Genomic DNA, 12,489 nt, shown 5'->3' with positions numbered 1-12,489 from the left:
CAATTATGATAAGGTTTCTAATTCCTGAATGGGAAATGAAAATATAGAACACCCTTTTAGACAAGGTAATGATAGAGGCACCCTGATTTATTTCAAGAAGCTTGTTTAAATCATGGCAGGAAAAGATAACAGGGAAGTAGTGCTTCTGAGCATTATCAATATGTTCACTATACTTGTATTGTTTGTACCCACTTACCTCTAATTCCTCTGAGGAGAGCTTTTGATGGTCACCTAGGATAAAGAAGGAACTGATTTCATACCTTTTGCTTCTGAGGTTTTTTTTCCTCTCTTTTATCTAAATTATTTAAAAAATGTAACAACTTGAGATAGGATTCTCATAATGGCGTTAACAAAAAAAAGGCAAATGATCTGTATAATACACTAAACCCATCACTTTTCTTTTCAACCTTGGAATAACTTAAAGGAGTGGAGATGCAGTATTTTTACATCAAGAAAGGCAGTGTCTCCAGTCAACAGGCACTAATAAAAATTTTTTCAACGTTTTACTCATTTTTTTCTTTTTCAGAAATCTGTGATCCATATTTTGAGTCTAAACAACCTAAGAACAAGCTATTATTACATGTGGAGTTCTGATGCTAAAAATATGGTGAAAAAAGATGTGTTGGGAGATAGCTGTGACAGATGATTACAGCATCATTTTTGGAAGAAGAAATAACACATGCAGCTCTCATAGGAAAAAGGGACTTATTTGGAAACAAGTCAGGATGCAACAGCTTTTCCTCTTTTCCATCAGCAGCTTCTGACCAGGAGAGAATTAATTCAGGATATTAATATGTTTTAAGAAAGCTGGCAGCTGGAATGTTTCTCTAAACCCCTTTGCTGCTTTGCTGCTCCTGCATATCTTCTCTTACATCCATAGCCTTGCACAGGAGATCCATGTGCCAAGCCAGTAGGGTCTGGGCTTATGTTGAGTTGGAATTGAGAAGGGAACCACTGTCTGGGGCATTAGCAAACACTACAGATATGAGCTGCTTGCTCTGGATTTTAGTGTCAACACAGTGCCCTCAGATCATCCACAGCATTGATGTGTTTGCTGAACTCCCTCATTAAACTCTATTAATAATACATTTTAAAAAAAGAAAAAAAAAAAAGTATGTGAAGGATTCAGCTTTCCCCATGAGTTTTGGATGACATTCTTTCCCTGCTGATCTAAAGGGAAAGAAAAACATATCAAGTAATAATTTTTAAAGCAACTGTATAAAAGGCCTGGCCTCCTGTTCCTTTGGGGATTGCAACTCCCTCTGCTGTGTGAGAGTCCTGGATGTACATTTCTCCCATCCTGCTGCCTGATAAATGAAAATGGACTCAAGAGCAGCATTTTGTGCAGCATTCCTTGTAGTCAAGCAAAGAGACTCCAGTGAATTCCAGTGAGAAAGTGCATAGCTGAGAATGTCACATCTCCTTTAGTTCTACAGTTTAGTTTGACAAATGATTGACAAGGAGGGATTCTGAATATCCACAGGAGCAGCAGCTGAACCAGAAATCACAAGTAGCTCCCTTTTTCCAAAAAAAAATGTCTCTTGGAAAGCAAAATAGGTGTGGCCTTTACCTTACACAGCTCTGCCTATTGCTAGAAATATTAGGACAGCAAGGTGCTCATTTTGAAAAAAAAAAGTGGTGAGGGGAGAGGAAAGGGCAAGAAAAGGAAAGGGCAGGAATGGAGAGAGGAAGAGGAAAGGGGAAAGGGACTATCAAGATTCCTCAAGGTTTCCCCTTGGATCGTGAGGGAAGTGACAGAAATCGGGAGTGAATAACCGTGACGTGAGCAAATGGGTCAGTACATGCTTCCAGATCTTATTTAGGAAAACAAAGGAATGTGAGACTTGGTTACAGGGATTTCAGTGTCGAAATATGGGGACTTTGCGTCCAAGGCGATGTCGGGAGTAAAATAAATGTCGAGATGATTCACTGACTCAGGGTGAGAACAGAGGACGACGAGCAGGGCCCGGAGCCCACCCCGAACAACAAGGGCCGCTCTCTGCCTCCGCGCTGCCTCTCTTCGGGCTCCGTTTTCATTCGCCCTGCCCAGACCCGCCCGGGCGCCCCTCAACCTCTCGCCAGTATCTGCCCTCATTTCCCCCGCTCCCACTCCCGATCCCGATCCCGGCCCCGCTCCCGGCCGCCCCCCGCCTTCACCGGGACGCGCCGCCCGTCTCCACGGCAACCACCACGCTCGGGGGCCTCGCGGGGCTGTCGGGTGGGTGCCTGTGCAGCGGGGCTGGGGCAGCCCTTCCCGGGATCGCTCTTGCGGGGATCGCCCCTGCGGGACGGGGGAAGGAACGCGGGACGCGGGGCAGGGGCCGGGCGGCGCGGGGCGGCCGGACCACCTTCACCGAGTCAGGGCCGCCCGCTCAGGCAGCGCTCGGGCCGCCCGCTCGGGTCCTGGCAGAGCGTTTCCCGGAAGTGAGCGAGGCGCGGGTCTCTTTCGCCGCCATATTGGGGCGCCGGGGGTGAGGCGGAGCGGGGCCGCGGGCCGGGAGCGGGGCCCGGGGGGGTGCTGTTCCCGCTGTGGGGCCGCCGGCGGGCGCGGGGCTCCTGAGGCGTGGCGGATGGCGCGGTTTGGGGCTGGAACAAGGTGGGATGGCGCCGATGCGCGGCGGATGGTCCCAGTCGCTGGTGGAGGCCCTCGGCTGGAGCGGGGCTGAGGCGGCTGCGCTGTGGGGGAGCGGAGGGTTCCGGAGCTCTGGGTGGCTCCCGGGTAGCCCGCGGCTGGTCGGGGTCCCTCTCGCCCAGCCGGGCATAGATGTCGGCTCGAGGCTCATGGCTGTGTGTCGTTTCCAGGCCTGCCGGGACCGGGTCTGCGAGAGGACACCATGACCGGGAGGTGAGTGAGTGCCCGAGGTGGATCTCGGCTCGGTGCTGTTGTTAAAACATTCCTGAGAGTGTTTGTTGAAGCAGTAGGCAATGAGCAGTGTTCCTCTGCCCAGTGCCCTGCTGGGCCCTGTTGAATGCCCACAGCTGTGTGTGCCTAGTCTGATGTCTCTTGAGCTGGTTGTAGTTGCTGGTACGATGTGCACGCTCTCCCTGGCCTGTCAGTATATGTCAGTGTAAAATTTATGGGCTTATTAGGACAGTGTTTGTGACTCTCCAATGTACAGTGGAGCTTTGACATACACTGTTTCCTTGAGTAAAGGAGGCAGCGTGGTTTTCCCATGGGTAAATTTCCGGTTGTGCCACCGAATTTTCTTAAGGATGTAAGGATTGAGTTTCTACGTGGAGGGATTAAATCTAAATACTCTGGAGTTGCCTGGAGAAGCTGTGACTGCCCCTTCCCTGGAAGTGTTCAAGGCCGAGCTGGATGGGCTCTGAGCAACGTGATCTAGTGTGAGATGTTCCTGCCCATGGCAGGGGAGTTAGAACTGGATGGTCTTTAATGTCCTTTCCAACCCAAACCATGCTATGGTTCTGTGAATTACAGCTTTATGTCTTATTCCGAAGTTAATGTCCTGTTACACACGTGGCAGGTAGAACTGGATATCTCAGTTTGGAGCACATGTGCTATCTACTCATGTGTGGGACAAGTCTTATAATGACTTGACATGGGCAGTGCAGGCAGGACTTTGTCCTGAAGAATTGCTGGGGGGTTTGTCCAATGTCTGTGTCCAGTGGATGTCAGGCTGTTGCTCTGGCTGTTAACTCCTTTGAGGTGACAAGTCAGGGGCAGTTCATACCTTCAGTAGCAACACAGGAGACTTCCTGTGGTGTGTAGGAATAAAAGCAGTGTTAGTAGACATTTATAAGCAATATCTACTAATGCTGAAGCATTTGAAACTTAGTATGAAGCCTGTACTGTAGTGCCAGGAGTTTCTGACAAGCAAAAAATGCAGTGTTCTCATAAATACTTCATGTTGCACATACTCAGCTTTCCTCTGTTCATCGAACATAAGTATTTGAAGTTGTTTGTAAAAGTTAGTTATTTCCTCTGTTAATCTCTACAGGTGTGGAATTAGTTTCTGCTGAAACAGCCTGTGATTTGGTTTTATTTTTGTTACTTTGGAGTGAATTATAATTTGCAGTTTTCCATGTCTTTAGGCTGTGGTGCAAGGCCATTTTTGCTGGCTACAAACGTGGCCTCCGAAACCAGCGGGAGCACACGGCCCTTCTGAAAATTGAAGGTGTTTATGCCCGTCAGGAGACAGACTTCTACCTGGGCAAGAGGTGTGCGTATGTGTACAAAGCGAAGAAGTAAGTAATGTTTTATTCTTGTGCTGAATTAGCCAATTCCTGTATCAGCTTTTGCAAATGCTAGGAGATAATGGTATTATTTGATATGTTAGAGAGCAAGCGGGATGGGAAACAAGTTTTGCCTAAGATTGACAAAAAATGAAGGTGGGCTGATGTAGTAACTTGAGGTGGGTGAATTTGTGTTAAATGTTATGAACTGTTCAGTTACTTAAACAGTAAAGTCATTTTATGAAGCCTGGATGAATTTGTATCCAGACTTTTGCGTGCCCATGTCTGAGCACTGTCTGTCACTTCTGCTCTGCTCTGACACCTTGGGAACAGCTGCTTATTATTACCACTTCTTTTTTCTTTCCTTGAGTGCTGTTAGAGTTCAGAATTGCGTTGAATAAAACTGATCAGACTGATAACCTGACCACCATCATTGGCACATGGCACATGGCTCTTCGTTTAAGGCAATTTCTGCCATTTATCCCACTGGCCTATTCTTCTCCTGCCTTCAGTGTGTTTGGAGAAATAAGGTGTTGGCAATTACATATTGTTGATTTTTTCAGTTTAATCATATTAGCAAAAGTGTTTTCCATGCTTTTGGGCTTTGTAAGCTGTTAATAGTTGTCCGGTAAATTACAAGCTGTAATTACCAGTTTGAAAGGTACAGTGAAAATCTCAGGCCTGGAAAACTTCACAAGTAAATAAAAGTGGACGTGGGTCTAGTTAAAGGTGGCTACGGAGCTAAATTATTGAGGTGCCCTGGAGAGATCCCATTGTCACTGCTGGTGGCAGCAGAACTCATCTGTTCTTTGCCTCCCTTTCCCCAGCAACACGGTGACCCCCGGAGGCAAACCCAACAGGACACGCGTCATCTGGGGGAAGGTGACCCGCGCCCATGGCAACAGTGGCATGGTTCGCGCCAAGTTCCGCTCCAACCTTCCTGCCAAGGCCATTGGACACAGAATCCGGGTGGTAAGTTAAGTGGGTGTGTTTTAGCAACAAGGTATTTACTGCCCGTTTTTGGGGTGGCTTTTAATTCCACATAGTATGAGGGAACATTTGAACTCTAGTTTTGTTCTGTTGCTGTTGGGTGTTTAGTATGGCTTAGTGACTGTTCCTTTTGGAGCCTAAAGAGGCTTTTTCCTGGCTTCCTTGTGCTGAGGGGATTTGTCTCATTGTCAGGGGGTTGTGTGCTTGCTCAGGTTGTCTGGAAAGGCTCTTCAAGTTCTAGGACTCAGCTCCTTTCTAAAGCTGCCTTGATTTCTTTTCTACCAATCTGTTCTGTGTAATTTGCACCCTTCTGCTCCTCTACCTGTTTGATTTTTCAAATTTTTTAACTGAGGGTGGTGCTGTCCTGTCATGGCCACTCCCACCTGCTCCCACAGTTGGCATTTTAGCCACAAGCTTAATAGGACTGTCCCTTTAGGTCTCTCACCCAGAGCTGTGATGTAATATTTTCTTAGTGATGTTATCAAAAGGAGTACAAGAGGGTTGCAGTCCTTTCTTTCTGTCTTTCTCCTGTACCTTAGAAAAAGCACAATAGGAGCAGCACAGGTAATTCCTGAAATCCAGAGCCATGGCAAGTCTTCTTGTTGGTGCACAGGAGGGCTGGCTGCCACAGAGTCTGCCACTGGTGCAGTGCTTCTGCAAGTCACTGAAACAGCTGCTGGGCTTCTCCATTCTCACACCTCCTCTGTATAGTCTGGGAATTGCTTTTATAGCAGTTAAAGAGATTCATGGTCTAGATTGTAACTGCAAAACTTGTGTTTGAATACAAGATTTCTAACATGATTCTATCTGGTTTTGTGTTTTACAGATGCTGTATCCATCAAGGATCTAAATTTTTATTGAAAATAAAATGGAGAATCTGTTTAACTTTTGTATATTTCTGGTTTTATTGCCTCCACCAATTCTGAGAGACCTCTTTCTCAGTAGCATATCAGAGTTGACAGCACAGACAGAGACACTAAATCCTGGCAGGTGCAAAGTCTCTGTCACATCTCACAATAGTAGTTCTGGTAGAATCCCAGATAATGAGCCCCTGAATCCCTGGGCAGCACGTGCCCATAGTGTCTGCTCTGTGTAAATAATCCAAACACATTTTCATTGCATAGCTCTGTGGTGCCCAAGTGTTAATGCTGTTTTTCTCAGCCAGCCTTATGTCAGCACATCATGTAGGGCACTGAGGATCTTCACAGCCCTTCTGTAGTTCTTTTAGGTTTGCTGAACAATAAAGTGGTAAAAAATGAATTTACAGTCTTGAAGTTCAAGGCTGAGATTTTCTTATCTCTGACAATCCCCACAAAATACTGGGTAGTTTAAAGGGAGGTTTGAGGCAGGTACAGGTTGTCATGGCTGCTGCTGATGTCACAGTCCCAAAATGACTTGATACCCTTGTGAGGGCAGTTCCACATACACCAAGTAGTTCCATCATCGTTTTCAATGCATCCCTAGTTGGTCAGGCAGGTGAGTCTGTTGACTCAACCACATCTCGAGCCCACTCCAGTGCAGTCCCTCCCTTCTCAGGGCATGAGACCTTCCTTCTACTTCCTGGCCCTGCTGCCAGTGTGTGTCAGGGAGTCTTCTGAGCTGTTGCCTTTGCACATCTCTTGCAGTGGGCTGATATTTCATGGCTTACCCTCCTCTGAAAAAGGTGGAGTAGTTGTGTGTGTAGAATACATTGTTGGGTAAATCAAAACTTTACTTTGAATTAGAATTAAAAAACTCGTCCCAACTACCCAGATCTGGTATAGAAACTATTGTTGCTGGATGGACTTAAAGACCTAAGCCTGCTGCCACTTCTGTCCTTCACAGCAGCAGAGCCTTTGCCATGGAAAACCGCATTTTTTTAGTGTGTGGAGAGAAGTTGAAGTTTATGGGATACTGGGCCAGGTCAGGTAGGGCTTTTAGTCTTCCACAACTACCAACAGGTTGGACACATTGGATTCAAGGAAGGATGGGGTTTCCAGCTTTATGGTTACAGAGGAAGGAGGAGGAAATGTAGTGAGCAAAGTGAACTGTAACAACAGGTTTGTTAGTCCTGTGGTTGCTATCATATAGTTGGGTTTTGCTGATGAGAAGGTAGTAAGTCCTTTTGAGTTTGATACAAGATGCCAGAAAACATGTAATCATCCATTCTCTCTCCCCTGTCACCTCTTCCCATTGTACCAGACTGCCAAGGTGCAAAGCCTTTTTCTGGGAGGTGCAACCCCAAACAGCATGTGGCTGCCATTTATGAATCTTTGTAGCAAAACTGCTATTTTCATATTCATTTGGTCATACCCAACCCAGTGTTGGCTGCTCAGAGCAGCAATTGCTGTGCAATTGCCTTTGTTACTTCCTTTCCCCAGCAGCACAGTAAACTGACGTGTGAGAGGAAGCTATGGCATCCAAGGAGCCGGCCTCTTTCGTGGACAGAACCACCTGGGATTTCCTCAACCTACTGGACATGCTGGGGAGCCGGAATGGACGGGTGGGTGTGATGGAGGTGGACCATGCTGACTCAAGAGCTCCCTCGTTGCTGGTGGATTTTACCCGGGACCTGTGTGGCACAGGGGACATCAAGCACAAACCGCAGCAGGCAGAGAATGAGGGAAAGGAAGAGGAGGACCTGGTTCCCCCACATCTGATTTTTATGCTATGGCAAGCCAGTGTGTTGAAAAGGCTCATGCAGTGGGATCACCTGGAGGAGGCTGTCCAGGGTGTGAGGAACCTCCTCCCCTGCCTGCCCAATGTGCTGGTGCTTGTGATGATCCGTCCTGACTCCCAGGAGCAGCTGGACCAGGCAGCGAGAGCACTGAGGAGAATGCAGTGCGTGCTGGATGGGGCCCTGCAAGTGACTGTGGAGACTGCTATTTACAGCCCAGGCCAGCCTGGAGGTGTCCTGGAGGCAAAGAGAGCTGCTTGTAGGGCACTAAGAGAAGCCTTGAACTGCCATGAAGGTAACTGAGTAACACAGCTGAACACAGTGGTGAGGGACACAAAAGCATGCCCAGGGCAGAGTCCAAGGGACAGAAGTGGTGCTTTTCAACTGGATTCAAATAGAAGAGGGAAGACAAGCTGGACCTTGCAGGCAATATGAGCCAGAAATGACAATGAGGGTTTACATGCTGGGATGGGGATGGACAATGTGTCCATGTGTCCAAGCCAAGTGTGTTCCCTCTTCTAAGTCAGATGACGTTGGCTCTTCCTTGCCCCAAAACACACTGGCAGTGGAAACACTGCTCAGCCTAAGAGCTGCAGTTCTGACTCCCTGCTGGAGCTTTCTGTAGTGATGTTAAGTACTCCACAGCCTCACTGACACTGAGTTCTTCGCTAGAGGGATGTGCCAACCTTTTTGGGTGGCCACAGGCCTTAGCTTTGAAAGGATGATGCCAGCTGTTCTGCTATCATTTGTGTTTCTTCCCCTAGAAGTCGACTCCCAGGAGCCATTTGTTATTTCGCTCCCAGAGCTCAGATACTGCCGAGTTCTGCCTGAATGTAGGCAAGAGAAGGTATCAAAGACAGATGGAGAATGAATTCGCTTGTGCAGCAGAATCTGTCAGGTTGGTTTTGGCGCTGTCCTGCTGGACGTCCCTTTGCAGAACACTTCTTCCTGGTGACTTGCTTGTCTGCCCAGGCTTTCTGCATGGATGAGATTCAGTGTGTGGCTGCTGCCAGAAGGGGACACTGCACCCTCAGCATTGCACTGTCTTTCCCATAAAGCTTGGAGTTCTTTGCTGCATTGACTGAACCATCTGACCCGGGAAGCTTTTATCAAAATCACAGAGTTTCTGCCTTGCATTAAATGCCATGCTTGATTATCAAAATGTCCCTAAGAAACATGCCCCTAAGAAAACTGTCAACAGAGAAGGAATCAGAGCAGGCCACAAGCCTCTAGATTTTAAACTGACCCGAAACAGAAACAGTGAGAGAAACTCAAGACTAAGGCCTGAGACCATGTTTTCTCAGGAGAACCTGGATGCAGGAGCCTTTGGTGCATTGTACTCATCAGGAACAAAGCTCCTGAAACTCCCCAGGGTTCTTTGTAGCAGGGAGTTGACCTTACACATAAGCGGGTACGGATCCAGCAGATTGAGTTTCTGGGATGGGTTATTTTGGATGGGAGGAACTGTGGGAGCAGTAGAATATTTTTAAGTCCAATTACATAATAGCTGAACTCATTTCCCATCCTCTCTGGACATGGCAAAGCACTATAGGTAGCTGCACTTTTTTATATGTTTTTTTTTCTGGTGTTTTTTGTAGATCTTTTCTCATCCTAAGATCTTCATTATCATCAAAAGAAGGATTAAAAACCTGATATTTATCTAATTTCTCTGTGTTTCTGTGTATCTATAAGCTTTAAAGCTTATATCTAAGACTGCAAAACTTGTTGAAGCTGCAAGTTTGTGCACTATGGTACAGAAGGGGTGGGATCTGAGGGTGGTACAGATCCTGTAAACCAATGATTGTCAGAGAAAGGATTCTCCAGGTTATTTTTCAAATATGGATTCTTTCCAGATTGTTTGGGTGTTGCTGGTGCTTGGCAGACTTTTGTATGAGGTGACCCAATTGCTCTGTTGTGGAAGAGACTTTCCACGACCATTTCCACAAGATGAATTCGGCATTTCATTACTGAGGACACTGGTTTTTGGTCAAGCTAATGAAGAAACTCCCTTGAGTCAAAGCAAGACGTACCTGTTCAGGCTATTTGTGAGTGAAGAAAATTTGGCTTTAGAAGATCAGCATATTGGGGCATCCTTAAAGCAAGAAGCCACTATGAGGTCCTGTGTCCCTATTATTTCCTGTACCATCTGAAAAACACAGATAACCACCCAAGTCCAGGCATAGTCCATACAGCTCTCAAGTTTCTCCTCTGGCAGCATGTTTGTACTGTGTCCAGGCACTTCTGTGGTTTGGGGCACTGTCAAGATGAAAAAGGGAAAAAACTCTGAGATGTGGCTGAAATACTGGCCAGAGCTTGGAAGCACAGGAATGCCCTGCAAGGGGAAGTGATGTAGCCACAGGGATATGTGGCTGGGATAAGGAGTGTGGTCACCCAGAGAGCAGAGGAGGAGAGGAGGCAGAAGGCCATGTATGGGTGTTCTCAGGATGCACCCTTGCTGCATTCTTCACCTAATCCTGGGGGAACACAGGGAAGTCTTAGAGTGCCCTGTAGTGTACCAGAAGGGCCCCTTTGTAGCCTCTTTCAGGCCTGGCAAACCAGGCAGATCCACAGTGACCTACTCTGCTCATTCCAGCAGCTCCAGGGAAGCTGATGGATCTGGCCTTTGCCTTATAAAAGGGAGAAGTTCTGAGAATCTGGGAGCTTGGCCATGCCAAGGGGCTTCGTGAGAAGGAAGTAGGAGAATGCACAAGGCAGGGTTAGGGAGGCAGGAGGGGATATGTCTGCATCCAGTGGTCCCAAATATTGGCCCCCAGCTTGGGGAGGTCTGAGGTGATTTTTAAGAGGTACTGCAGAAGGTAAGTGCAGAAAAGCTGGACTGTTGGTGTCTAAGGTATGTGTGTACTGGGAAAGAATGGAGACCGGTGGCAGTGAACAGCCTGGATCCTGTTTTTAAAACCAAAGGCAAGGATCCAGCTGAGGACAGCCAGAAGAGGCAGCTTGGTCCTTGGGTCTGATTTCATACTCATTGCTACTTCTTTAACATCTTCCAGTGGAGGATCCAAGAGTGGAATAGTCTTATAGGCTGCCTCCATCTCTCTCTAGGAGGACAGGGAAGGACATCTCTCCTATTGTGTGACCAGGACTGATCAACACTTTGGGCTCTCTGCATGTGGCCCTGTGCCAGATTTCCATCCTCCTCTTCAGCCATACCTTCCTATGCCCCTCTGCCACCCAGAAGGGCATGGTGATTCAAGGAAACACAAGGAAACTTAGGACAACTGCAGAGATGGGCAACTTTTAGAGGGAGCAGAATTTTAAAGAAAAGAGACAAGAAAAAGTTTGAGGTTCCCCATCAGGAAGCCAGGCTGTGTCCCAGCCATGGGGTGCCAGGGATTTCCCAACTTTATTTGCTAATGGTGTGTAACCTCCACTGAGTGGAGCCCAGAGGGCTGTGATGACTTGGATGGATCCAGGCCAGGGCTGAGCTGCTACAGGCTGCCTCAGCTGGCCCTGGAGGTGGCGGGGTCTGGGGTGAGGGCACCTGGGTCAGAACAATGTGACTGTCCAGTTTGGATTCAGTTGTGACTGAACTCATCACACATGTCTGGTTTGATACAAAGTTCAAGCTCCAGTGGGTGAAAAGTGGGAAGAAGTTTGGGTTCAGGGGCCAGAAAGATTGAGGGGAAATTGGAAAAGGTCGGGGAGGAAATTTTAAGAGCTATGGAGGAGTGAACAGGAGACAGGCTGGAAGGGAATCAGTGGGACTGGGATGTTGTGGACAGGAGAGGGGTTTGGGGTATTTTCTTCTCTTGCAATTACCTCCTCTGCTACTTCTTTGGGAGACCCAAGGAGGTCTCCATGGATGAAGAGCTCAGTGAGTGCTGGTGCCCTGCAGCAATGCCCTGGTAGCAGCTGGTAGTGCTACATTAGTAAAGCACATGCTTTCCAGCATCTAGTAAGGATTTGTTTTTCAAAGTAATTTGTTTTTCAAGGCGCTACTAATACATATACCAAATTTGTTTCACTGAACAAAGCATCTTCACTCCTTTTGAAGTAAAAAGTGAACAGACGTTTTGTCTGCTCTGGCAGCTATGGGCACATGTAAGGGATGTGATGACCCTCATTTAGGGCTGTCCATAGTGATTCTTTACAACTATGACTGTCAGATGGATGTTTGATGGAGTCAAGTCTTCTAAATACATCTGTGTTTTTGCTCAGATTCCTGTTAGGGCTCTGAAGATATTTTGTGGGGGACTACAAATGCTGCTGAGCTCATGACTGCTTCTGAACTGTTTCAGTTGTACCTCTTTAAGTAACACAAAGGGAGTTGCATGTGTTAGATCTTACCCCTGTTAATGAGTAAAGAAATGTAAACAAGGTTGTTTGGGTATTGTGGGTGACATTCACCTTTCCGACCAGTCTCTGCTGGCAGTGTTACATGTGTACAGAAAATCAACGAAAGAATTGCAGTGGTCATGAAGAACAGCTCTACGTGGTCCCAAATATTAGTTTTTAGTGGCTGTGATGGCATTGAGGCCACTGCAAAAAAGTAGCCAGTGGTGTACCTGAGTTAGGAAGAAAAGTCCAGTTTTTTCTTTACCTCCTCTGCAGGAATTTTCTTCATAAATCTGGGGAATTGACAGCTAGAAAGCCAACTTCCCAATGCCTGAGGCGTCTTGGCATCCCTA

The 12,489-nt window shown here is 47.2% G+C and overlaps 1 protein-coding gene across 1 annotated transcript; it reads left to right on the top strand.

The window, feature by feature from the left end:
- The first annotated feature begins 2,353 nt into the window (after positions 1–2,353).
- On the top strand, positions 2,354–6,069 carry RPL35A (ribosomal protein L35a). Its single transcript, XM_066325916.1, has 5 exons — positions 2,354–2,471; positions 2,803–2,845; positions 4,054–4,206; positions 5,022–5,166; positions 6,011–6,069. Exons 2-5 carry the CDS (start codon positions 2,835–2,837, stop codon positions 6,032–6,034), a joined length of 333 nt encoding a protein of 110 aa, XP_066182013.1. The 5' UTR covers positions 2,354–2,471; positions 2,803–2,834; the 3' UTR covers positions 6,035–6,069.
- The last annotated feature ends 6,420 nt before the right edge of the window (positions 6,070–12,489 follow it).

This window comes from Sylvia atricapilla, chromosome 10, assembly GCF_009819655.1.
Source record: "Sylvia atricapilla isolate bSylAtr1 chromosome 10, bSylAtr1.pri, whole genome shotgun sequence".
NCBI lineage: Eukaryota > Metazoa > Chordata > Aves > Passeriformes > Sylviidae > Sylvia > Sylvia atricapilla.
The sequence above is the reverse complement of the archived record's forward strand: the minus strand, read 5'-3'. Positions and strand labels throughout refer to the sequence as shown.

Bases quoted from the DNA above. Each gene is read 5' to 3' on its own strand.
- RPL35A (XM_066325916.1), top strand. The intron at 4,207-5,021 runs GTAAGTAATGTT...CCCTTTCCCCAG, and splicing joins TATGTGTACAAAGCGAAGAA to CAACACGGTGACCCCCGGAG. The intron at 5,167-6,010 runs GTAAGTTAAGTG...TGTGTTTTACAG, and splicing joins TTGGACACAGAATCCGGGTG to ATGCTGTATCCATCAAGGAT.